Source organism: Ornithorhynchus anatinus, chromosome 21 (genome assembly GCF_004115215.2).
Source record: "Ornithorhynchus anatinus isolate Pmale09 chromosome 21, mOrnAna1.pri.v4, whole genome shotgun sequence".
NCBI classification, from domain to species: domain Eukaryota; kingdom Metazoa; phylum Chordata; class Mammalia; order Monotremata; family Ornithorhynchidae; genus Ornithorhynchus; species Ornithorhynchus anatinus.
This window is the reverse complement of record NC_041748.1, coordinates 9,966,651-9,994,458: the sequence shown is the minus strand read 5'-3', so window position 1 is coordinate 9,994,458 and position 27,808 is coordinate 9,966,651. Positions and strand designations below refer to the sequence as shown.

The following is a 27,808-nucleotide window of genomic DNA, read 5'->3' as shown; positions in this document are numbered from 1 at the left end:
TCTCACAGTCTTATTCCCCATTTTACAGATTAAGTAACTGAGGCACAGAGAGGTTAAGTGACTTGCCTAAGCTCACACAGCAGACAAGTGGTGGAGCTGGGAATAGAACTCAGATCCTTCTGACTCCCAGGCCCGTGTCTGGATATATATACTAGGATAGGCAGCACTGCTCCTTCTGCTCCCTCTGGGGAGGAGTGTGGATCAGATAGGGTGGCAGATCTGGTAGGAAAGATGAAATAATATAAATACCAACTAACACCTAAAAACTCCACAAACGTTCAGAGTCCAACAACTCTGGTGGTATAAGGGACCTGCATGGGCTTCTAGGGGTTGCTGCCCAGCTATACTGGTTCAGCGGAAAGAGCCTGGGCTCGGGAGTCAGAGGTCATGGGTTCTAATCCTGCCTCTGCCGCTTGCCAGCTATGTGGGCAAGTCACTTAACTTCTCTGTGCCGCAGTTACCTCATCTGTAAAATGGGGATTAAAACTGTGAACCCCACATGGGACAACCTGATCTCCTTGTATCCCCCCAGAGCTTAGAACAATGCTTTGCACATAGTAAGCACTTAACAAATACAATTACTATCATTATTATTATTATACTACTCTAGAAAAAACATGAATAGTAGCATGAGAAGCAGTGTGGCCTAGTGGAAAGGGCACAGTCCTGAAAGTCAGGGAACCTGGGTTCTAATCCTGGCTCAACCACTTGCCTGCTGTTTGTGACCTTGGGCAAGTCATTTAACTTCTTTATGCCTCTTTTCCCTCATCTGTAAAATGGGGACTGAAAACCTGTTCTCCTTTCTATTTAGACTGTGAGCCCCAAGTGGGACAGGGAACATGTCCAACCTGATTAGCTTGTATCTACCCCAGCACTTAGAGCAGTTCTGGCACATAGAAAGCACTTAATAAATAATGTTGGTATTTGTTAAGCGCTTACTATGTGCCAAGCACTGTTCTAAGCGCTACCATAACCTCTTCACCTTCACCAGAAAAACACCAACCAAACAAAAAAAAAACCCAAACATCAACAATAACTAAAAAAACCTCTCAAGCGATGTGACCTAGAGCCCAATCTCTCGCCCCACTGACAAAGTACCCCATTGTCCCCAAACTTTCTTGGAGACAAAACTGCGGGGCAGAAACTGATTTCCAGAGCCAAAGTTCAAAAACAGAGAAAGAGAGTGTGTTTCCTGTGTTCTTGTTAAGACGGGCAGACTCAGGAGTAAGGATGGCATATTCTCCACCACCTGCCCCTGCCCTTGGTGGGCAGTGCTTGTTGGGCATTTTGGCAGATTAGTTGGAGAAGACACTTTCCCAGGCTGAGCCAGAGAGTCTCTCCAAACCCCAAATTGTTCCCACGCCTGGCCAAAGGCCACTGCTTACACCACCTGCTACAGTGCAAGATTAAAGAACTTCCTCTTTGCTTGCCAGCTTCCTCCTCCATCCTCAGCCTCTTGGGGGCACTGGCGAGCCACTCTATTTTCTCTTTTTGGAGGTATTTGTTAAGCATTATGTTAAGTAATGTACCAAACTCTGGTGAAGATAGTAAATGGAAGCTGATCGGATCTATTCTCTGAACCACTTTAGGCGCTGTCCAGGTTCTTGGCAAACTTGGACAACCTGAGCCCAGTCCAGTTCCCCTCATCTCTCTGACAAACCAACAGTATCCCAAATCTTTTCTCTCTTTTCTCTTGGCATGACCCTTGAGCTTCTGGTCGGCAGCTGGTGGGATGGTCAACTCTGAGCAGGATGATGGAAAAATGAACAATGCTGGCCAGTAGATGGTGGAAAATTGCTGTGAAGTGCCCAGTGCCCTCAGGGCTGGGTTGGTGGGAAAATGATGTGGTCTAGTGAAAAGAGCCCAGGCCTGGGAGTCAAAGGACCTGAGTTCTAATCCCAGCTCTGCCACTTGCTTGCTGTGTGACCTAAAGCAATTTTACTTAACTTCTCTGTGTCTCAGTTTTCTCATCTGTAAAATGGGGGTTTGACACCTGTTCCCACTCCTACTTAGACTGTGAGCCCCATGTGGGACCTGATTATCTTGTATCTACCTCAGCACTTTGTAGAGTGCTGCCCAGTGCCCGGCACCTACTGGGCTGGGTTGGTGGGAAAGCAGTGTGGTCTAATGGAAAGAGCCTAGGCCTGGTAGTCAGATGACCTGGATTCTAATCCCAGCTCTGCCACTTGCTTGCTGCATGACCTAAGGCAAGTTACTTAACTTCTCTGTGTCTCAGTTTCCTCATCTGCAAAATGGGGATTTGATACCTGTTCCCCCCCTTACTTAGACTGTGAGCCCCATGTGGGACCTGATTATCCTGCATCTACCTCAGCACTTTGTTCAGTGCTAGGGAAATAGTGAGTGCTGAACAAATACCAATAGTAGTAGTTGTAGTAGTACAGACAGTCCCCTGATCCCTGGGCCTCAGTGAGTGACCCATCACTGTCTACCCTCTCTGTTGGAAGAGTTCATTGCATGTGTCTCGGGCCCAATGGGTTATGGGCTATTTATTCTATTGGGCCAGTGTCTGTAATTTGTTCTACTGGGCCAGTGTCTGCAAGTCCCACCTGCCAGGATTTTCCCAAAAGACTCTGAGCCCTGGCTGGGACAGGGACCTGTCAAGGCCTGATGGTCTTGGATCAACCCCAATGCCTAGTAGAGCATTCAGCATCTGGTAAGCATTTAACATCATTACTGAGTAAGCACAATTCCCGCACTGGGTTCTGTTTCTTCCCTGCATCTTAGGTCCCCGAGTTGCAGCCAACCTCACAGCGCTGAGGCCATGGGGAGTCTGAAGGGAATGGAGGGGTCACTTTAGAACCAAAATTGATCCCAGCCTGGCTGGGAGCAGATGATGAAACACATCCCTCTAGGGGTGAATATTTGTTGCTCTGCTGGCAGCCCCCACCCCTGCCTCCTCTGAAAAGTCTTGCTGCTCAATGTGGTCCCTGAAGCCCCAGGCCCTGATCAGGGAGAGGGGAACCTGGAGTTTAGGTCTGCCCACTCTGCTGGTGCCTGGCCAGAGGTGGGGTGGTCACTGCCCCGCTGCTTCATCTTGATGGATACGTTTTAGCTTCATTCTTCAACTGCCTGCCTCACAGACCTGGATCTCAAGGACTTTTACAGGTCCCCCTGGACATGGGGAGAGGCTGGGAGCTCGTGAGAGCTAAAAGGAGAGAGCAGGAGAGGAGAGGCCCCTTCCCCAACCCACTCCCAGCAGTCCCCTCAGTCCCTGGGCTAAGGAAAGATCAGACTCTGAAAGTGTCACTTAGAGCTCCCTGCCCTGTCCATACAGGGGGATGGCCTAGTTGGGCCTAGCACAGAGTAGCTGCACACTCTTGCTTAGCTCCTCAGCTTCTGCATCTCTAACACGTAGGGGCAGTGCTGCTCCAGGGCCAGGCAAATTCCAAACATATCGACTGCCACAAGCATGGTTGCTGGGGGTAGCCAAGATGGGGGAGTATGGATTGATGAACTTTGACCCTGGAAGGGGCAACAGATCCCCCACAGAGAAGCTCCCCTCTCCCATGAGAAGGCATGGGATGGATGCCCAACCTGCCAATGGCCAACTGGGCTCCAAGGGCTGGGGAGAGAGGCAGGTGGGAAGAGGGAGTGAAGCCCTCTTGTTTCTCCCCATCCTGGTCATGTCAGAGTCAAGTAAAATCTCTGGCCTTTCTCAGAGTCTGAGGGTAGAAGGGGATCACCTGAAGGTGCTTAAAATCTGGATGTTTTTAAATGGTATTTGTTAAGCACTTATTGTGTGCCAGGCTGGGGTAGATACAAACAAATCAGGTTGGGCCTTGTCCATGTCCCATTTTACAGATCAGGTAATTAAGGCACAGAGAAGTTAAGTGAACTACCCAAGGTAACACAGCAGACAAGTGGCAGAGTCAGGATTAGAACTCATATCCTTCTGACTTCCAGGCCCATGCTCTATTCACTAAGCCATGCTGCTTCTCTGAAAGAATTGAATTAGATTCATCAGTTTAATTTTTTTTAAATGAACAATCCCAGCTGGGTATACCTACCAGCTCACCACTTGCAGGAAAGCACTAACTTTAATTCAGCAACCAACCTAAAGGCATAATTGAAAGAAAGAGTCCTGGTGTATTACATTTTTATTTTATTTTATTGGTATTTGTTAAATCCTTACTATATCCCAGACACTGTACTAAGCTCCGGGGTAGATCCAAGCTAATCAGTTTGGACACAGTCCATGTTCCACACGGGGCTCACAGTCTTAATCCCCATTTTACAGATGAGGCAACAGAGGCATAGAGGAGTTAAATGGCTTGACCAAAGTCACACAGCAGACAAGGGGCAGAGCTGGCATTAAAACCCATATTGTTCTAACTTGAACTACCAAAAGTTGACAGATTGGAGACCTAGAATTCACAGATTTCACTATAGATTTGTAGCAAGCACAAAAGTTTGAGCTCACAGCCTGTACCTTGATGTGCTCACTTCCAGACATTAGAGAGACTTCAAAGAGACATTTTTATGTTTTGTTGGGGGGTTTTCATGGTATTTGTTAAGCATTTACTATGTGGTAAGCACTAAGTGCTGGGGTAAATAGAAGATAATCAGGCCAGATACAGTCCTTATCCCACATAGAGCTCACAGTCTAAGTAGGAGGGAGTATAGAAGTCTAATCTCCAATGTGCTGTTGAGAAAACTGATGCCCAGAGAAGTTAAGTAACTTGCCCAAGATGACACAACAGGCAAGTGGTGGGGCTGGGATTGGGACCCAGATCCTCTAGTTCCCAAGCCTGTGCTTTATCCATTAAGCCACACCACACTGCTTCTTAGGTTGATCAACGTTGGTCCTGCAGTGGTCAGGAGAAAGACTCCCATCTGCTCCCCCTTGGCCTGGCCACAGTGGCTTTAGGCTGGCCAGGGTCGGCATGCTAAGGTGGGCGTGTCAGTGGGGTGGGCATCCCCCTTAGCCTCTGCCAGGATAGAATCACGTAAGAGAGGCTGAAAAAGATGGAGCAGTTGTGTCAGCTAACAACCGACACACTGGGCAGTGCGTCTAGTGAAAGAGATGCTTCCAGTGATCAGGTCCCACTGGAAGAGTAGGTAACCCAGAGATTGATGGGGCCCCACCATGATGGGGAGGCCTTGGTGACCGGAGGCTGCCGTGGCCCAGCAGGGTTCACCCCCAGGCCAGAAAGTAAAGGTCCAGGGTGAGTTTCCCTGTAAGGCAAACATAGTGCAACTGGAGAGAAGGGGCTATGCTGGCACTCTTGACAGATGGAGGCAGGTTGTCCCAGGTGCCATGCAAACACTGGGCCAGCCACAAACATGGGCCGAGAACTGAGCCCAAGAGAAAGGAAGGCAGCCCTTGGGCAGAGTGACCAGACCTCAAACTTCCTGAGGACCGAGGGCATTGGAGAATGTACCTTATAGCGCCAGCTCGAGGGCTTCTCAGACACCACAGCCTTCCAGGATCCCCGAGGATGCTTCCACCTCTGGATATTGGACAGAGTCGGCTGGTTCAACTCCATGCAGAACTGCAAAGACATATAACTCTGGTACCAAGTTGGTTTCTGCGTCACTGGCAAATTTAATAGGACTGTTTACAGACCCACCTGATGGAGACTGGAAGTTCCTTGAGCGGGATTGTGTCTCCCAACTCCATTGTACTTAGCCCAGTGCTCTGCACATAGTAAATGCTTAATAATCAATCATTGGTGTTTAATGAGTGCCTACTGTGTGCTTGGTGCTTGGTAAGCTCTTTCTGGACAGGGAACATGTCTGCTAACTGTTGTACTGTACTCTACCAAGTGGTAGTACAGGGCTCTGCACAGAGTAAATACTCAATGAATACCCTGATTGATTCCTTAATTGATTACAATAACAAGAGTTGGTAGACACACTCCCTGCCTTACAGTCTAGAGGACTGTTATAAATCATGTTAATCAAGATGACTGTGCCTAATTTCAAGTGACTGTGAGGCACAAATTTGAATGATAATAACAATGATAATAACAGTAATAATAATAGTGATATTTGTTAAAAACCCATTATGTACCAAGCCCTGTACTAATCACTACAGGTTGATACAAGATAAACAAGTTGGACACAGTCCCTGTGCTACATGGGGCTCACAGTCTAAGCAGTAGGAAGATCTGGTATTTAATTTCCATTTTACAGATGAGGAAACTGAGGCACAGAGAAGTTAAATGACTTGCAGACTCATGGTGGAGCCTGAACTAGAACCCAGGCCCTCTGATTCCCAGGTCCATGCTCTTTTCACTACTTTAAGCTGCAGTGCCCCTCACCTAGACCCAGTGACAGGAAAGACCAGACAACCCCTACATCACCACTGCAATTCTGGCCTCAACCTGCACAGTAAAGGCAGGGTCTGGAGATAAGTCGAGAAACCTAGGGACTTTATCTGAAGAACAAATTACACTTCTCAGCTAAAGTCTGATGCCACTCTGACTTTGTGGCCAATGCCTGTAATGTCCTCAAAGTGGACCCGGAAGAAGGGAGCCCTTTGAAGGTTGCCGTTTTGCCCAGGAGCACCCCTTGAACCTTGAGTCACCCCCACGGACAGTGCTAACTCCACTGAATTGAAAGAGCATGGACCTGGGGCTTAAAGAATCTGGGTTCTATTCCTATCTCTGCTGTGTGATGGGCAAGTCACTTCACTTCTCTGTGCCTCAGTTACCTCATTTATAAAATGGGGATTAAGACCTCAAGCCACATATGAGACTTGGACTGGATCCAACCCGATTTTCTTTTTATCTATACCAGCACTTAGTACAGTGCTGGAATGTAGTAAGCATTTAGCAAATACCACAAAAAACTGTGGTCATGGTGCCCTTGAATCACCCCCGCTGACAGTGCTAACTCCACTAGATTGAAAGGGCACGGCCTAGTGGAAAATCACGGACCTGGGAGTCAGAGGACCTGGGTTCTATTTCTACCTCTGCCATTTATCTGCACTGTGACCTTGGCAAGTCACTTCATTTCTCTATGTCTCAGTTACCTCATTTGGAAATAGAGGATTAAGACGTTGAGCCCCATGTGGGTCTTGGACTGTGCCTAACCTGATTATCTTTCATCTACACCAGAATTTAGTTCAGTGCTTGGCACATAGAAAGCACTTACCAAATACCTTAAAAAAATTGTGGACATAGTGCCCCTCTTAGGTCACTGTGGGGCATGGGTAAGGAAATCTAAGAGCTTGCTTAGTTTGCAGAAAGATGTTTTAGAACAATGATCCAGGCAGCAGAGTGAGGTATGGACTGGAGAAGGGAGAGTCTAGAGACAGAAAGGCTGGTGAGGAGGCTGGCCGCTGGGCAGTGGATGGGTAGCTCTGAATCTATGATTGGTGGTTCCACCTGGACCTTAATGCTCCCATGCCATTCTGGTCATCTCTCTGGGGGTAGAGGGTTACAGTTGGCCATAGGGAATGGGGCCCATTGGCAGCTGCCAAAAGATATTTCTGAACCCAACAGGCTGACACACAGACTGTCAGTTCCATGGAAACCACATGCCGGACAGCTTCCCTGTCAGCACCAAGGCAGCCCCACAGTCACCCTACCAGAAGACTTTTTCCTTGAAATGCTCTTCATTTCTTAAAAAGGCATGGAGGTTTCTCTGAACTGCCTGAGGAATACCAGGTACTATGGTATTATCCTGTCTATTTTTCAGGGAAGAAGGCTTGTGAATTTGCAGCATTTAATTTGTGACTTTTGGGCTCCTTTTTCAAGTTGATTACTTCTCACTTCCCCAGGCCTGACCCATGACTGTCCTGGAGAGGGGCAGAGACAAATCTAAAGGAGTAAACAATGCCTAGTCTGTTTGGCTGCCTCCCTGCCTGCCCATATACAAGCCTGTCACTCTGTTTCTCTTCCTGCCTGTCCCCCTGCCTCCTTGACGGTTTGCCTTCCTGACTACTTCCCTGGCTGTCTAACTACTTGCTTACTAAGCCTGCCTATCTACCTCTCTGTCTGCCTGCTTCAATCAATCAATCAATCAATCAATACTATTGATGATGAACTTAGTATGTGCAGAGACTCGGGAGAGTACAATACTCCCTTCCCACAAGGAACTTACAGTCTAGAGGGGAAGACAGACATTACAATAAATTCTGAATATGTTCAAAACTGCTGTGAGGCTGAGGGTGGGGTGAATATCAAGTGCTTAAAGAGTAAAGATCTAAGTGCACAGACAACGCAGAGGGGAGGGATGCTTAGTCAAGAAAGGCCTCTTAAAGGAGATGTGTTCTTAATAAGGCTTTGAAAGCAGTCAGAGTAGTGATCTGTCAGATACAAAGGGGTAGGGAGTTCCAGGCCAGAGAGAGAATATGGACAAGCAGCTGGTGGTGAGATAGGTAAGAGTGACCAAGTTGGCATTAGAGGAGCAAAGTATATGGACTGGGTTGTAGCAGAAAATCGGTGAGGAAAGATAAGGAGGGAGCAAGGTGATGGAGTGCTTTAAAGTTGATGGTAAGGAGATACTCTTCGATGAGGAGGTGGATGGGCAACAATGGAGGTTCCTGATGAGTAGTGAGATATGGACTGAACATTTTTTTAAGAAAAATGATCTGGGCAGCAGAGTAAAGGATGGATTGGAGTGGGAAGAGGAAGGAAGCAGGACGGTCACTGAGGAGATTGATGTGGTAGTCAAGACAGGATAGTATAAGGGCATAGATCAATGTGATAGAAGTTTGGAGGGAGAGGATAAGGCAGAATTTAGAGATGTGAAGGAAGAACCTGCCTGCCTGTGTACCTGAAGCTGCAAATGGGACAGGGACTGTGTCCAACCTGTTAATCTTGTATCTACCCCAGCACTTAGTATAGTGGCTGGCACATAGTGACCTCTTAACAAGTACCACTGTTATTGTAATTACTATTAGCAGCAGAAACATAAACCTTCTCAACCCTAAAACTAATGCAGTTCATTTTCATCCAGAAAGTAAAAACACTCAGTAAATTGGAGATTCATGCAAACTCACTGACATTCAGTTAGGTGTTTAGAAGACCAGTGTTGCCTAATGGAAAAAGCATGGGCCTGAGAGTCAGAAGACCGGGGTTTTAATCCTTGTTCTGCCACAAAATAATAATAATAATGATGGTATTTGTTAAGTGTTTACTATGTGCCAAGCACTGTTCTATGCACTGGGGAAGATACAAGGAAATCAGGTTGTTCCACGTGGAGCTCAGTCTTAATCCCCATTTTCCAGATCAGGTAACTGAGGCACAGAGAAGTGACTTGCCCAAAGTCACACAGCTGACAAGAGGTGGAGCTGGAATTAGAACTCACGACCTCTGATTCCCAAGCCCATGCTCTTGCCACAAAGCCATGCTGCTTCTCTGCACATGACTGCTATGTGACCTTGGGGAAGTCACTTAACTTCTTTGAGCTTCAGCTACTTCATTTATAAAATAGGGTTTCAATATCTATTCTGCCTCCTACTTAGATTGTGAGCCCTGTATGGGACAGGGACTGTGCTTGACCTGATTATCTTGAATCTACCCTAGCGCTTAGAACAGTGCTTAATACCTAGTAAATGCTTGGCAATTATCATTATTATTATTGTTATGAAAGTTGTGGGATGTTTAGTTTTCTGAGAGTGACTGAGCTCAGTGGGACTGTTGGTTTGAGAAGAAAATGTCCAGGGAACTGTTGATTGCCTACTTTCTGGACCAGCTCATCCAGAGTAGCATATGAAAAAGTACACATTTTATCTTTGAAGGTCTATTTGAAACAAGAGATGATACACTCCAAAAATAGCTCAGCAACTATCCTGTAAACACTCTGCAACCAGGAAAACAGTTCCAGTGATATGTGCTCCCTGTCCTCAAGAATCTTATACTGGAAAAGGGGATCAGGAAAACACCCCAAAAGAAGACTGAAAAACATACAAATCAACAGAAAGGGTGTGCGAGATCCAGATAATTAGAGCACCAATAACAGAAAGCCAGACATCAGATTAAGAGAGTGAAGTCATCAGGGCTGAGAGACTGGAATGGGTGGGTCAATCAGGGGAGGAGAAGAGGTCTGTCAGGGAGGGCTCCTTACAAGAGGCTTTGTAGAAAATTGTACTCTCCTAAGAGTTTAGTGCAGGGCTCTTCAAACAATAAGCACGGTAAATGAGAAGCAGCTTGGCCTAGTGTAAAAAGTTTGGGCTAGGGAGTCAGAAGACCTGGGTCTTAATCCCAGCTCTGCCACCTGTCTTCTGTGTGACCTTGAACAAGTCACTTAACTTCTCTGTGCCTCAGGTACCTCATCTATGATTAAGACTGTGAGCCCCAGATGGGATACAGACTGTGTCCCACCTGATTAGCTTGAGACAAGAATGTGTCTGTTTGTTGTTGTATTCTCCCAAGCGATTATTACAGTGCTTTGCACAAAGTAAGAGCTCAATAAATGTGATTGAATGAATGAATATCTACTAAGTGCTTAGTATAGTGCCTGGAACATAATAAGCACTCAAGAAATGTCATTAAAAAAACTCAAAAAATACCACTCACTTATTGATTGATCTTTGAGGGAATGAAGATGATGTTAGCTCAAGGATGAGAGATATGCACATTATGAGGAAGCAAAGTAGTCTTCATGGACCAAGTGAGGTCCCAAAGGGCAGCAAGTAGGAAACGAGGGCCTAAGGGCTTGGGGACAACCAGTTGGTGGAATCTTGAAGCTATTTCCAGGACTTTTAATCTGATCCAAGCAGCAATTTTTGAGCAGAGTGATACTTGCCCCTTTTGGGTTTAGGAGATTCACTGCCCTGGAAGAGGCCAGAGGCAGGGAGCCCAAGCCAGGAGGCTGGTGCAGTAGTAGATCTGGGAGGAGATTCAGGCTTGAGGTTGTGATTGGAGGAAACAATCGATCAATCTATCAGTGGTGTTTACTGTGTGCAGAGCACTGTACTAAGTATTTGGAAGAGTACAATGCCACAAGGTTGATAGACACTCTCCCCAGTCAAAACGAGCATACGGTCTAGATGGGGAGAGAAATGGTTTAGACAAAAGCATTCTAAGAGGCCTGCTCTACTCCAGGGAAATGGCCATCTTTAAGGTCACCAATGACCTCCTTCTTGCCAAATCCAGTGGCCTCTACTACATCGTAATCCTCCCAGACCTTTATGCTGCCTTCTTCACTGTGGACCATTAGTCCCCATTCCCAGGCAAATCAATTAATCAATCGATGAAATGTAGTCAGCATATTTTGTGAGCAGAACACTGTACTAAGCACTTAGGAGAGTACAAGACAACAGAGTTGGTAGATGCAATCTCTAGTAATGATCATCTCTTCCCCCCATGACCAATCTCCAACTTCTTTAACCATTTTGATCCCTTTCTCATATTCCTTTTCTCTCCATGCCTACACTGATCCTTGGGGACTTGAATATCCACATTAGATGTCCCTGATGATCCTTCTGCTGCCCACCTTCTGTAATTCCTCAACTCTACTGACCTTCTGCTCCACCGCACCTCACCCACTCACCAAGTTGGACACACACTCGATCTCATCATCTCTAGCTATTGCACAATTTCTACTCTCACCAACTCCAAAATCCCTCTATCAGACTACAACGTACTCACTGCCTTCTCGCTCATATACCTCTCCCCACAAATATGTGCTGTTACCCCACAGAGAACTCTGATCTTCTGACCCCATCCAATTTTCTTCTATACTCATCATGCCCCATTTAGCCTCCATACCCAAATCACCTTCCCTTGATGACAAACTAACGCTCTCAACACCACCCCCTCTACTGAACTCAACTCACTCGCTCCCTTATCCCTTCATGGATCTCATATCACTAAGCTACAACCCTGGATCCACAGCTCCACAGTCCACCTCCTTCACTCGTGCACAAGCTGCAGATCGCTGCTAGTGGAAATCCAGATATCAGGCTGATTTGGTCCACTTCAAGTTTATCCTTGACTGCTTCAACTCTGCTCTCTCCTCTGCCCGGCAAAATTATTTCTCCATCCTTACTGAGACCCATGCCCTTCGCCCTCACCAGTTGTTCCAGATGTTTAACTCCTTCCTCAAACCCCTTGCCCCTTATGACCTGACCACCTACTTTATTAAGAAAATTGACACTATTAGGAGTGATCTCCCCAAAATTTCCCTTGACCCTCCTCAGTCCCTCCCCGATCCTGCCCCTTCTTCAACTCTCCCATCTTTCCCAGCAGTATCTCTAGAAGAGATCTCCTGCCTTCTCTCAAAATCCACCCCCTCCATTGGCACATCCAACCCCGTTCCTTCATACCTTCTTCAACTATTGACTTTAGTTCTAATAATAATAAAAAAAATTGGTATTTGTTAAGTGCTTACTATGTGCCAAGCACTGTTCTAAGCACTGGGGTAGATACAAGCAAAACAGGCTATCCCACGTGGGGCTCACAGTCTTCATCCCCATTTTCCAGATGAGGTAACTGAGGCACAGAGAAGTTAAGCAACTTACCCAAGGCAGAGCGGGGACTAGAACCCACAACCTCTGATTCCCAAGCCTGTGCTCTTTACACCAAGCCATGCTGCTTCTAGACTGTGAGCCTGTTGTTGGGTAGGGATTGTCACTATCTGTTGCCCAATTGTACTTTCCAAGGGCTTAGTACAGTACTCTGCACACAGTAAGCGCTCAACAAATACAACTGAATGGATGAATGAATGAATGAATGAATGAATGACTCTCCAATGGCTTCTTCCCCACTGCTTTCACAGGCCCATGTCTCCCCTATCCTAAAAAACCCTCCCTTGACCTCATAGCTCCCTCTAGTTATTGCCCCATCTCCCTCCTACCACTCCTCTCCAAAATCCTTGAGAGACTAGTCTACACACGCTGCCTCAAGTTCCTCTTCTCCAATTCTGTCCCTCACCCCCTCCAATCTGTCTTCATTCCCTTCATGCCACAGAAACTGCTCTCATGGAAACTGGTCTCCTTCTTGCCAAATCCAATGGCCTCTACACCATCTTAATCCTCTTTGAACTCTCAACTGCATTAGACACTGTCGACCACCCCATCTCCTAAAAATATTATCCAACCTCAGCTTCAATGATACTGTCCTCTCCTGGTTCTCCTCCTATCTCTCTGGCTGCTCATTCTCAGTCTCTTTTGTGGGCTCCTCCTCTGCCTCCCACCCCCTAACTGTGGGGGTTCCTCAAGGTTCAGTTCTGGGTCCCCTTCTATTCTCCATCTACACTCAACCCCTTGGAGAACTCATTCACTCCCATGGGTTCAACTACTACCTCTATGAGGATGATAATAAAATCTACAACTCCAGCCCTGGTCACTTTCCCTCTCTGCAGTCTCACATTTCCTCCTGCCTTCAAGACATCTCTAGTTGGATGTCCTCCCATCACCTCATACATAATGCATCTAAAACAGAACTTCTTATCTTCCCATCCAAACCCTGTCTTCCCCTTGACTTTCCCATCACTGTAGATGGGACCACCATCCTTCCTGTCTCACAACCCCATAACTCTGGCATTATCTTTGAGTCCTCTCTGATTCAGATTCAGATTCAATAGTATTTATTGAGCGCTTACTATGGGCAGAGCACTGTACTAAGCGCTTGGAATGAACAAGTCAGCAACAGATAGAGACAGTTCCTGCCATTTGATGGGCTTACAGTCTAATCGGGGGAGACAGAAAGACAAGAACAATGGCAATAAATAGAGTCAAGGGGAAGAACATCTCGTAAAAACAATGGCAACTAAATAGAATCAAGGCGATGTACAATTCATTAACAAAATAAATAGGGTAATGAAAATATATACAGTTGAGCAGACAAATACAGTGCCGAGGGAATGGGAAGGGAGAGGGGGAGGAGCAGAGGGAAATGGGGGGAAAAGAGGGTTAAGCTGCGGAGAGGTGAAGAGGGGGCGGTAGAGGGAGTAGAGGGAGAAGGGGAGCTCAGTCTGGGAAGGCCTCTTGGAGGAGGTGAGTTTTAAGTAGGGTTTTGAAAAGGGGAAGAGAATTAGTTTGGCGGAGGTGAGGAGGGAGGGCGTTCCAGGACCACGGGAGGACGTGGCGCAGGGGTCGACGGTGGGATAGGCGAGACCGAGGGACAGTGAGGAGGTGGGCGGCAGAGGAGCGGAGCGTGCAGGGTGGGCAGTAGAAAGAGAGAAGGGAGGAGAGGTAGGAAGGGGCAAGGTGATGGAGAGCCTTGAAGCCTAGAGTGAGGAGTTTTTGTTTGGAGCGGAGGTTGATAGGCAACCACTGGAGTTGTTTAAGAAGGGGAGTGACATGCCCAGATCGTTTCTGCAGGAAGATGAGCCAGGCAGCGGAGTGAAGAATAGACTGGAGCGGGGCGAGAGAGGAGGAAGGGAGATCAGTAGTCTAGCCGGGAAATAACGAGAGCCCATAGCAGTAAGGTAGCGGTTTGGGTGGAGAGGAAAGGGCGGATCTTGGTGATATTGTAAAGGTGAAACCGGCAGGTCTTGGTAACAGATAGGATGTGTGGGGTGAATGAGAGAGACGAGTCAAGGATGACACCGAGATTGCGGGCCTGAGAGACGGGAAGGATGGTCGTGCCATCCACGGTGATAGGGAAGTCTGGGAGAGGACCGGGTTTGGGAGGGAAGATGAGGAGCTCAGTCTCGCTCATGTTGAGTTTTAGGCGGCGGGCCGACATCCAGGTGGAGACATCCTGGAGGCAGGAGGAGATGCGAGCCTGAAGGGAGGGGGAGAGGACAGGGGCGGAGATGTAGATCTGCGTGTCAACTGCGTACAGATGGTAGTCAAAGCCGTGAGAGCGAATGAGTTCACCAAGGGAGTGAGTGTAAATGGAGAATAGAAGAGGGCCAAGAACTGACCCTTGAGGAACTCCAACAGTTAAAGGATGGGAGGGGGAGGAGGCGCCTGCGAAGGAGACCAAGAATGACCGGTCAGAGAGATAAGAGGAGAACCAGGAGAGGACTGAGTCCGTGAAGCCAAGGTGAGATAAGGTATGGAGGAGGAGGGGATGGTCGACAGTGTCAAAGGCAGCAGAGAGGTCAAGGAGGATTAGAATGGAGTAGGAGCCATTGGATTTGGCAAGAAGGAGGTCACGGGTGACCTTAGAGAGAGCAGTCTCGGTAGAGTGGAGGGGACGGAAGCCAGATTGGAGGGGGTCCAGGAGAGAATGGGAGTTAAGGAATTCTAAGCAGCGATTGTAGATGACTCGTTCTAGGATTTTGGAAAGGAAGGGTAGTAGGGAGATAGGGCGATAACTGGAGGGGGAAGTGGGGTCAAGAGCAGGTTTTTTTAGGATGGGGGAGACGTGGGCATGTTTGAAGGCAGAGGGGAAGGAGCCATTGGAGATTGAGTGGTTAAAAATAGAAGTTAAAGAAGGGAGGAGGGCAGGGGCGATGTTTTTAATAAGGTGAGAGGGAATGGGGTCCGAGGCGCAGGTGGAGGGGGTGACACTTGCGAGGAGGGAGGAGATATCCTCTGAGGATACTGCAGGGAAGGATGGAAAAGTAGGGGAGAGGGTTGGTGGGGGGGAGGGGAGAGGCAGAGGGGTGACTCTGGGGAGCTCAGACCTGATTGTGTTGATTTTTGTGATGAAATAGGTGGCCACATCATTGGGGGTGAGAGATGGGGGAGGGGGAGGAACAGGGGGCCTAAGGAGAGAGTTAAAGGTCCAGAACAATTGGCGGGGGTGACGGGCATGGGTGTCTATGAGGGATGAGAAGAAGTTTTGCCTGGCAAAGGAGAGGGCAGAGTTAAGGCAGGAAAGGATAAATTTGAAGTGTGTGAGGTCGGCTTGGTGCTTGGACTTTCGCCAGGAGCGCTCAACAGCTCGAGCATAGGAGCGTAGGAGACGGACAGAGGAGGTGATCCAGGGCTGTGGGTTAGTGGAGCGAGAGCGGCGGAGGGAAAGGGGGGCAAGAGAGTTGAGATGAGTAAGAGAGGGTGGAGTTGAGAGCAGAGACCTAATCATCGAGAGTGGGAAGTGAGGACAGGGCGGCAAGGTGAGGAGAGATGCTTTTGGAAAGACAGATGGGATCAAGAGAGCGGAGGTCTCTGTGGGGCAGTAGCAAAGATTTGCAGGGGGAGGGAGTGTGAGAGATGAGGCAGGTGAGAAGGTTATGGTCAGAGAGAGGGATTTCAGAGTTGGTGAGGGAGGAGATAGTGCAGCGGTAGGAGATGACGAGATTGAGGGTGTGACCGAGTCGGTGAGTGGGCGCGGTATGGTGGAGGAGGCGGTCGGCAGAGTCGAGGAGGGATAGCAGGCGGGCAGCAGAGGAGTCATCGGGTACATCCATATGGATGTTGAAGTCTCCGAGGATCAGAATGGGCAGAGAGAAGGAGAGAAGGAAGGTGAGAAAGGGGTCTAGGTGGTTGAAGAAGTCGGGAGGTGGGACCAGGAGGGCGGTAGATGACAGCAACAAGTAGTCCATCCTGATGGTTTTACCTTCACAACATTGCTAAAATCCACCGTTTGTTCTCCATCCAAACTGCTCCCACATTAATCCAGTCACTTATCTTCTCCCACCTTGATTACTGTAACAGCCTCCTTGCAGACCTCCCTTCCTCCTGTCTCTCCCCACTCCAGTCTATACTGCCCAACATTTTTCTACAAAAATGTTCAGGTCGTTTCCCCACTCCTCAAGAAATTCTAGTGGCTTTCCATCCATCTCTGCAACAAACAAAACCTTTTTTACCATTGGCTTTAAAGCAATCAATCACCTGGCCCCTTCCTACACCTCACCTCACTACTCTCTTACTACAACCAAGCCCACACACTTGGCTCCTCTAATGCCAAACTTCTCATTGTACCTTGATCTCATTTGTCTCACCTAGTCTAATTGAAAGCACATCTCCTCCAAGAGGCCTTCCCTGACTAAACCCTCCTTTCCTCTTCTCCCACTCCCTTCTGTGTAACCCTGACTTGCTCCCTTTATTCAACCCCACCCCCCAGCCCCACAGCACTTATGTACATATCTGTAATTTATTTACTTATGTTAATGTCTGTCTCCCCTTCATTGTGGAGAGGGAATGTGTCTGTTTATTGTTGTACTGTACTCTCCCAAGTGCTTAGTACAGTGCTCTGCACCCAGTAAGGGCTCAGTATATACGATTGAATGAACAAATGAGCGTACAGGCTAAAGGGGGAGACAATAAATGCTCAATATATATGACTGAATGAGTGAATGAATGAATGAACTTACAGTTTACAGGGGGAGACAGTCAATAAAATACACTGGGGGTAGGAGATATAGTAAGGTATAAGTGCTGTGGGCCTGGGGTGCTTAAGAGTGCTTATCAGAGTGCTTAAGGAGTACATAGCCAAGTGCATAGGCAATGCAGGAGGGGAGGGTGGATAGGGAAGTAAAAGACTTAGTCTGGGAAGGCCTCTTGGAGATGTGATTTTAAGAGGGTTTGGAAGGCAGTGAGAGAGGTAATCTGTTGCATATGAAGGGGGAGGGAGTTCCAGGCCCAAGGGAGAAAGTGACCAAGGGGTCTGTGGCAGGATAGATGATATGAAGGTATAGTGATAACGTTGGCATTAGAGGAGTGAAGTGTGTGGGCTGGGTTGTAGTACAAAATCAGCAAGCTAAGGCAGAAGGGAGAGAGCTGACTGAGTACTTTAAAGCCTATAGTGAAGAGTTTCTGATTAATGTGGAGGTGCATGGACAACCATGGGATTTTTTGAGGAGTGGGGTGATAAGGACTGAATTAGCATTAGTTTAAAGGTTTAATAACTAATACTTTATTAGTTTATTATTAGTATCAAGTCTATTAACTCTATTGTACAGTCCTCTCCCAAGCAGTTCATACAGTGCTCTGTACATAATAAGCACTCAATAAATACCATCACTTGATTGATTGTTTGATGATTGATAGTTGGGGACTTGGGAGTCAGGGTCAGAACTAACACTGGCCTGCCAGGTGACCCTGAATCACTTAACCTTTCTGGAAAACAGTTTTACCATCTGTAAAATGGGGATATATTGTAAGCTTTGTGGGAGAACAGGGACTGCATCTGATGTGATTACTTGAATCTACCGCAATGCTTAGCACAGTCCCATGAACCCTTCCCTCATCTCGTGCTCCAATGAAGGTGCACACACACACACACATACACACACACACACATTTTTATTGTTAAATCTCAACAGTTGTTCCCATATTTAACATAGCTAATGGCCAATCAACCAATGGTGTGGACTGAGAGCTTACTCTATGCAGAGCACTCAACTAAATACTTGGGAGAGTAAAATAAAGAGAACAAAAGAGTTAGTAAATACGATCCCTGCCTCCAAGGGACTTACACTCTAGACTACACAACACACATTGGCTCCAGCAAACACTGCGTGTGTCCCAGTTGATACCCATCATGACAAACATTTTCCATGAGGAATTATCTGGAGGGTAACAGGCCAGTTGCCAGAACTGTGGATCACATTACTTGGCAGTAAAATGGAAATTCCACTGCATTGTATTGGGAGCCACAGAGTCCTTTTAGGCATTTTCAGGGCCATCAGCAGCTGAGCAAGCAGGGAGGACTGGATATGGCTGGCACGGAGAAGAAGGGAGAGTGCCCGAGCTGCATTTGTTGATGATTGAAAACTCATCTAGTGGAAGCTGCCCCTTCGAACAGACTCTGCTGTCCCCCAGCTGGGAATGGGTAGTCTTGCCTCAGAGTTTGATCTGAAGCAGGAGACAGGACAGACAGGCAGGTCAGGTAGCTTGGACCTTCTCTGCCTGGTGGGGTGGAGGGAACTTCCGAGTACAGGCCAACCAATTAATCAATGGCATTTATTGAGAGCTTATTGTTTGCAGAGCAGTATACTAAGAGCTTGGGAGAATACAGTGCAACAGAGTTGGTATATGCCATCCCTGCCCACAAAGAGCTGAGGGTCTACAGGGAAGACAGGCATTAAAATAGATTACAGATGGGGAAAACGGTAGAGTGTAGGATTTGAATGAAGGATTGGCCACAATAATCATTTTAGGCTCCCTCTTGGCCCCTCCAGCCTTAGTTCTCAGTGACTCCCAGAAGAAAGGTGGGGAGGGGCCTGGAAGGAGGCTTGGATGACCTTTAAGGGTGATGAATGCCCTGACCTGTAGGAGGTGGGAAGGGGGATGTGAGAGGGGCTACTGTCTCTCTTGTTCATTGGAGTAGCGGTCACATGGAGTAGCTCTTGTGGTCAAGGGACCTGTGGTTCTACAAACCTCTGCTCCCCCAGGGGAGGGGCCACACTTTCTCTGGAGCCCTAAGGGGTAAGGGTCACCTATCTTAGGCACAACCCTGAGGTTGTGGTAATTGAAGGAAGTTTAAGTAGGCCTAGTGGAGAGAAAACAGAGCTGGGAGTCAAAAATGTGGGTTCTAATCCTGGCTCCTCTACTTGCCTGCTGTGTGTCCATGGACAAGTTTGGTTTTTTTTTAATTTCTCTGTGCTTCTGTTTCTTTATCTGTAAAATGGGGATTAAATTCCTATTCTTCCTTCCCCTTAGACCTTGGGACATAGACTGTGTCTGATCTGATTGGATAGTGCATCATGGCATAGTGGAAATGACACAGGCCCAGGAGTCAGAGGACTTGTGTTCTAATCCCAGCTCTGCCACCTGTTGTGTGACCTTGGACATGTCACTTACTATCTCTGTGCTTCAGTTACCTCATCTGAAAAATGAGGATTCAATACCTTTTCTCCCTCCTACTTACTCTGAGCCCCATGTAGGACCTAATCATCCTGTATCTACCCAGTGGTCAGTACAGTGCTGGCATATATTAAGTCCTTAACAAGTGCCAAAATTATTATTACTATTACCTCAATCAATTGGTGGTATTGAGTGCTTTCTGTGTGCTGTCAAGGACCTGGCAATGTAATTAGGGAGATAGACCTAAAATAAGCAACAAAATGCAAAGATAAGTTCATAAATACAAACTGGGGGTGGGATGCAGTGGGTGAGCATGCAAGAGTTTTGATGACACAGAAGTACTAAAGTGGCACTAGGCAGGGGAAACAGAGTGGATAGATAATAATAATAATGATGATAAAAATGGCATTTGTTAAGCATTTACTACATGCCAAGGACTGTTCTAAGCACTGGGGTAGATACAAGGTTATCAGGTTGTCCCACGTGGGGCTCTTAATCCCCATTTTACAGATGAGGTAACCTGGGCACTAAGAAATTAAGTGACTTGCCCAAAGTCACACAGCTGACAAGTGGTGGAGCCGGGACTGGAATCCATGACTTTGGACACCCAGGCCCATGCTCTTGCCACTAAGCCACACTTCTTCTCGGGAAAGGCCTTCTGGAAAAGTTGCGATATCAGAAGGGTTTTGAAGATGAGGAAAATAGCATGTTCCAAGCATAAGGATAGATATAAAATAAACAATTCAGAAACGGTCCCTTGCCCCAGAGGGGCTCACAATCAGAAGGACCTGGGCTCTAATCCTGCTGTGCCACTTGTTGGCTGTGTGACCTTGGGCAAGTCACTTAACTTCCTCGGGCCTCAGTTACCTCATCTGTAAAATGGGGGTTAAGACTGCGAGACCCATGTGGGACATGGACTGTGTCCAACCTGATTAGCTTATATCTACCCCAGAGCTTAGTACAGTGCCTGGCACATAGTAGGTGCTTAACAAGGTACCATAAAAACAAAAAAGGAGGATACTCAAACAGCTGCCGGATGGAGAACTGAAGTCAGGAAACCGAAAGCAAGGAGGGCAGGGGAAGTGTTTTAAGGACGTGATAAAGCAAATTCTCAATGTTGTATCCCAGCTGGAAACTAGAGTCGACTGTTAAGGACAGACAAGCATGCGTGCATGGCCATCAAGAAGGGAGTGGCTCTCTGAGCCAAAATTCTCTATGGGAAGAGAAACAAGGTGGCAAATGAGAAAATAGCACCAGGAGCTACCAACATAAAGTATAACAACACAACAAAGGAGAGGCTTTTTATGTTTGCTATGTGCCTGGGTCTGTGGATCCTGCACTGGCACTTTCTGCCACATAATAATAACTGTGGCATTTGTTATGTGCATATTATATTCCAGTCAATGTACTAAGTGCTGGGGTGGATACAAGAAAATTGGGTTGGACACAGTCCCTGTCCCATATGGGATTCACAGTCAGCACAGCGCAGTGGAAAGAGCACGAGCTTGGGAGTCAGAGGACGTGGGTTCTAATCCCAGCTCCACCACTTGTCAGCTGTGTGACTTTGGGCAAGTTACTTAACCGCTATGTGTCTCAGTTAAAATAGGGATTAAGACTGTGAGCCCCACGTGGGACAACATAATTACCTTGTATCTACCCCGATGCTTAGAACAGTGCTTGTCATATAGTAAGCGCTTAACAAATACCATTATTATTATTATTATCAATCCCCATTTCACAGAAGAGGTAGCTGAGACATAGACAAGTTCAGTGACTTGTCCAAGTTCACAAAGCAATCAGCAGAGCTGGGATGAGAAACCAATTCCTTCTGACTCTTAGGCCCAGGCTCTAACCACTAGACCACGCTACTTCTCTGCTTCTACATATAAGCATTTTCTAAAATTTTTGCGGGCAGGGAACATATCTACCAGCTGTGTTACACTATACCCACCCAAGCACTTAGTACAGTGTTCTGCACACAGTAAGTCACTGTGGGCAAGTCACTTAACTTCTCTGTGCCTCAGTTCCCTCATCTGTAAAATGGGGATTAAGACTGTGAGCCCCACGTGGGACAACCTGATTCCCCTATGTCTACCCCAGTGCTTAGAACAGTGCTCGGCACATAGTAAGCGCTTAACAAATACCAACATTATTATTATTATTAAGTACTCAATAAATACCATCGATTGATTGATCTCCCTCTGTAAACCGTAAGCTCATTGTTGGCAGAGTGTGTCTACCAACTCTGTTACACTGTACTCTCCCAAGTGCTTAGTACAGTGCTATGCCCAAAATAAATGCTCAATAAATACCACTGATTGATTGATTGATTGGTAGGTGAACTTCCCCACTGGGAGTACAAAGGGCAACTATATACATTTCTCAAGTGCCTACCCCAGCATAGTATACCACCCCAAGAGAGTGCTCAATAAATGCCATTACTGCTACTATAACTATTCATTCATTCAATAGTATTTATTGAGCGCTTACTATGTGCAGAGCACTGTACTAAGCGCTTGGGATGAACAAGTCGGCAACAGATAGAGACAGTCCCTGCCGTTTGACGGGCTTACAGTCTAATCGGGGGAGACGGACAGACAAGAACAATGGCACTAAACAGCGTCAAGGGGAAGAACATCTCATAAAAACAATGGCAACTAAATAGAATCAAGGCGATGTACAATTCATTAACAAAATAAATAGGGTAACGAAAATATATACAGTTGAGCGGACGGGTACAGTGCTGTGGGGATGGGAAGGGAGAGGTGGAGGAGCAGAGGGAAAAGGGGAAAATGAGGCTTTAGCTGCGGAGAGGTAAAGGGGGGATGGCAGAGGGAGTAGAGGGGGAAGAGGAGCTCAGTCTGGGAAGGCCTCTTGGAGGAGGTGATTTTTAAGTAAGGTTTTGAAGAGGGAAAGAGAATCAGTTTGGCGGAGGTGAGGAGGGAGGGCGTTCCAGGACCGCGGGAGGACGTGACCCAGGGGTCGACGGCGGGATAGGCGAGACCGAGGGACGGCGAGGAGGTGGGCGGCAGAGGAGCGGAGCGTGCGGGGTGGGCGGTAGAAAGAGAGAAGGGAGGAGAGGTAGGAAGGGGCAAGGTGATGGAGAGCCTTGAAGCCTAGAGTGAGGAGTTTTTGTTTGGAGCGGAGGTCGATAGGCAACCACTGGAGTTGTTTAAGAAGGGGAGTGACATGCCCAGATCGTTTCTGCAGGAAGATGAGCCGGGCAGCGGAGTGAAGAATAGACCGGAGCGGGGCGAGAGAGGAGGAAGGGAGGTCAGAGAGAAGGCTGACACAGTAGTCTAGCCGGGATATAACGAGAGCCCGTAATAGTAAGGTAGCCGTTTGGGTGGAGAGGAAAGGGCGGATCTTGGCGATATTGTAGAGGTGAAACCGGCAGGTCTTGGTAACGGATAGGATGTGTGGGGTGAACAAGAGGGACGAGTCAAGGATGACACCGAGATTGCGGGCCTGCGGGACGGGAAGGATGGTCGTGCCATCCACGGTGATGGAGAAGTCTGGGAGCGGACCGGGCTTGGGAGGGAAGATGAGGAGCTCAGTCTTGCTCATGTTGAGTTTTAGGTGGCGGGCCGACATCCAGGTGGAGACGTCCCGGAGGCAGGAGGAGATGCGAGCCTGAAGGGAGGGGGAGAGGACAGGGGCGGAGATGTAGATCTGCGTGTCATCTGCGTAGAGATGGTAGTCAAAGCCGTGAGAGCGGATGAGTTCACCGAGGGAGTGAGTGTAAATGGAGAACAGAAGAGGGCCAAGAACTGACCCTTGAGGAACTCCAACAGTTAAAGGATGGGAGGGGGAGGAGGCTCCAGCGTAGGAGACCGAGAATGATCGGCCAGAGAGGTAAGAGGAGAACCAGGAGAGGACAGAGTCCGTGAAGCCAAGGTGAGATAAGGTATGGAGGAGGAGGGGATGGTCGACAGTGTCAAAGGCAGCAGAGAGGTCAAGGAGGATCAGAATGGAGTAGGAGCCATTGGATTTGGCAAGAAGGAGGTCATGGGTGACCTTAGAGAGAGCAGTCTCGGTAGAGTGGAGGGGACGGAAGCCAGATTGGAGGGGGTCTAGGAGAGAATGGGAGTTAAGGAATTCTAGGCATCGATTGTAGACGACTCGTTCTAAGATTTTGGAAAGGAAGGGTAGTAGGGAGATAGGACGATAACTGGAGGGGGAAGTGGGGTCAAGAGCGGGTTTTTTTAGGATGGGGGAGACGTGGGCGTGTTTGAAGGCAGAGGGGAAGGAGCCCTTGGAGATCGAGTGGTTAAAAATAGAAGTTAAGGAAGGGAGGAGGGCAGGGGCGATGGTTTTAAGAAGGTGAGAGGGAATGGGGTCCGAGGCGCAGGTGGAGGGGGTGGCACTTGCGAGGAGGGAGGAGATCTCCTCTGAGGATACTGCAGGGAAGGATGGGAAAGTAGGGGAGGGGGTTGTTGGGGGGGGAGGGGAGAGGCGGAGGGGTGACTTTGGGGAGCTCAGACCTGATCGTGTTGATTTTCGTGAGGAAATAGGTGGCCAGATATAACTACTGCTGCTACTATACTACTACTACTATACTACTACTACTATAGTACTGCTACTATAGTACAGTAGTAGTATATAGTAGTAGTACTATACTACTGCTACTATAACTATGAGATGCTCAATGAATGGGCAGAAAGCAGAGGGGCAGACATAATAATAATAACAATGATGTATTTGTTAAGCGCTTACTATGTGCTAAGCACTGCTCTAAGCGCTGGGGGGGATACAAGGTGATCAGGTTGTCCCACGTGGGGCTCACAGTCTTAATTCCCATTTCACAGATGAGAAAACTAAGAGAAGTGAAGTGACTTGTCCAAGGCCACACATCAGACAAGTGGCAGTGCAGGGATTAGAACTCATGACCTTTTGACTCCTAGGCCCATGTTCTATCTATTACACTATGCTGTTTCCCATAAAGTCACTATGAATCGGAAATGACTTGATGGCATTTGATAATAGTAAGTACCATAATTATTTATTATTGTTATTATTATTATAGGAGAGGGACTGTGCCTGATCTGATTATTTTGTATGTAAACTGGAGCTTAGTACAGTTTTTGGCACCCAGGAGGTGCTTAACAAGTACCACAGCTAAGCTTCCAGTGGTTACCCATCCACCTCTGCATCAAAAAGAAACTCCTTGCCATCAGTTTTAAGACACTCAATTGGCTTTCACTCTTACCTTACCTCACTGATAAACTACTTCAAACCAGCCTACACATTATGCTCCTTTAATGCCAATCTATTTTCTGTACCTCAATCTCATCTATCCCACCGCCGACCCCTTGCCCAAGTCCTCCCTCGTGCATGCAATTCCCTCCCCTTTCATATCCAATAGACCACCATTCTCCCCTCCTTCAAAACCCTTCTAAAATCACATCTCCTCCCCAGGAGGCCTTTTATTTCCCCTATCCAGCCTCCCTTCTGCATCAACTGTGTACTTGGCAGTGAACTCCTTAATCACTCTGATACTCACCCCAGCCCCATAGCACTTAAGTACTTATATTCAACTAATTGCCCTATCTGTAATTTATTTTACTGTCTGTCTCCCGCTGTGAACTGTCAGCTCCTGCCATTAGTCCCAGCCCTGCTGGGGCTAGTGAGGAGGCCTGGGTTCTAGTTCTGGCTCTAGAAGTACAGAAATGTCCTCTGGGTTAGGCAATCATGGGTGAAGGTTTTTGATGAAAGAACTACTAGGGTGGATGTATTTAGCAGAAATACTGAAAAATACCCAGGTAACATGGGTAGCAAAGACCTCAGTGGCTTCCAGTTAATGATATTTACTGAGCATCTTCTGTGTGCAGAGCCCTCTACTAACTGGGAGAAAACAATATAAAACTACCAGGTTCAATGGAGAAGCAGGGTGGCCTAGTAGAAACAGCACTGGCCTGGGAATCAGAAGACCTGAGTTCTAAACCTAGCCCCACCACTTGCTGGCCAGGTGACCTTGGAAAAGTCACTTAACTTCTCTGCTCCTCAGGCCTCTTATCTGTAAAATAGAGTCTGTGAGCTCTATGTTAATTGATTGATTGGCAGTGTCTGGGTATCTCTGGGTGTTCTGGCATGGGAGCCAACACCAAACATTTATTAAAGCTGCTAAGCTGCTGGGGAAGATATAGGAAAAGGCACTGGACCCCAACACCCCAATCCTGATGAAGGTCATAGTCACATTCTGAAAAGTCCCACCCTTAAAACTGCTAGAAAAACCCTTATTACCCAGACTCCTCTTGGGTCAAACAGCCACAGCACCTACCTGCCTGACTGGGGCTTCCTGATGATGGGCATTTGGTATTTGTTAAGTGTTACCATGTGTCAAACACTGTTCTAAGCCAAGGGGTAAATACAAGTTAATTAGGTTGGACATAAACCCTGTCTTGCATGGGTTTCATAATCTAAGTAGGACGGAGTACAGGGGCACAGAGAAGTAAAGTGAGTTGCTCAGGTCACATAGTAAGCATTTGGCAGAGGTAGGATTAGCACCTGATCTTCTGAGTCCCAGTCCTTTGCTCTCTCAACTAGGTCATCTTAATTCTCATGAAAATTACAGTATTTGTTAAATCCTTACTGGATGCTCTACATTATATTAAGCACTAGAATAAGCTACTTGTTGACAGGGTACATACATACCTACTCTATTATACTGTACTCTCCCAAGTGCTTAGAATAGTGCTCTGCACACAATTAACACTCACTAAACACTCAGTTAAACTCCCATGGTCTAAGCGGGGAGAACAGGTATTGAATTCCCATTTTACAGATGAAGAACTGAGGCAACTGAGAGACTAAGTGATTGCCCAGGGTCATACATTCATTCAATAGTATTTATTCAATAGTATTTATTGAGCGCTTACTATGTGCAGAGCACTGTACTAAGCGCTTGGAATGAACAAGTCGGCAACAGATAGAGACAGTCCCTGCCGTTTGACGGGCTTACAGTCTAATCGAGCCATACAGTGGGCTAGTGGTGGATCTGGGATTAGAACCCAGGTCCCCGCCTCCCAGGCCCATGCTCTTTCCATTAGGCCATACAACTCTCCTTTCTCCCACAGTTATGGGGGTTAGAGCTCCAGTTACTTAAATGATTGCTATGTGGAGAGCTGAAATTGGGAAATGGAAAGCAAGAAGGGCAGGGGAAATGATTTGAAGACATGGTAACACAAAGCCTCAGGCAATGCTGCAACCCAACTGAAAACAGGGAGTCAGTTGCTGAAGACAGACCAGCTTGGCAGGACCGCTATCAAGAAAGGAGTGGCTCTCTTGGAGCTAAACCTTCATAAGGAAAGAGAGGCAAGGATGCAAAAGAGATCACACAAGACAACTCAACCCTACTGTACTCTCCCAAATGCTTAGTTCAGTGCTCTGCACACAGCAATCACTCAATAAATATTATTGATTAAGAATCAATTTATTAACAAGGGACAACCACTTTGAGTGCACAATATGGCTGGGACTGTGGGATCCACACTGTGCTCACAAAATGGTTGTCCTTGTTAATTCATTAATTTTTTATCAATTAATTAATTGTTAATCAATATGCACTCTCAGGTGAATATCACCATCTGGGGTGTTGTCTTCAAATATAAAGAACAACTCTAAGATACATAAACATATATGTCTAGTGTGGCATTTGATTGTGGGTGCTTCTTTCTGTCTGAATTGGCATATTTGTGAGAATGCACAATGTCTGTAACTGTGGGGATGCCTTTGTGGGGATGTTTGTATATGACTCCTGATCCCTGTCCTTGAATCTCTCTCTCTTTGTTCCATTCTTTCTATCCCTTTTCTCTCTCTGTTTCTCTCCCTCTCTCACTCTTTCCTGCTTTTCCCTGTCCCACCTCCAGTCCCTTTGAGCTCCCAGAACCTGGCCACCTTGGTCAGGGAGGTGAAGGCATCGATGACACTGTACAAAAATTCCCCAAGTGTTTCAAGGGAGCCCCTTTGTAGACCATATCTGAGGTTGTGTATGGCAAACCCCTGAGCTAAAGAAGCTTGTCATTCTTGAATTTCAGCTAGGATCAGGATATGCTTCCAGATACCAGAATATGAATCCAACTCGAGGGGCCAGACCAATCACCCCAGGTCTTTGGGGCCTCATCCAACATCAGGTAAATGTGGAGGATTGTGCTTCTGTAGTCCATATTCAAGACAACATCCAGATCACGGAGCAATCTGCCAAATTGGGGCAGAGCTATGGGCTGATACTAAGCCTGAAGTAATTTG

At 47.2% G+C, this 27,808-nt stretch overlaps 1 protein-coding gene across 1 annotated transcript in view; it reads right to left on the bottom strand.

The window, feature by feature from the left end:
* Window positions 1-27,808, bottom strand: part of EEPD1 (endonuclease/exonuclease/phosphatase family domain containing 1) — a 120,101-nt gene that overhangs the window by 9,456 nt on the left and 82,837 nt on the right. Inside the window, exon 3 of the mRNA XM_029049590.2 lies at window positions 5,403-5,513. Coding sequence (XP_028905423.1) covers window positions 5,403-5,513 — 111 coding nt within the window. The remainder of the gene's footprint in view (window positions 1-5,402; window positions 5,514-27,808) is intronic.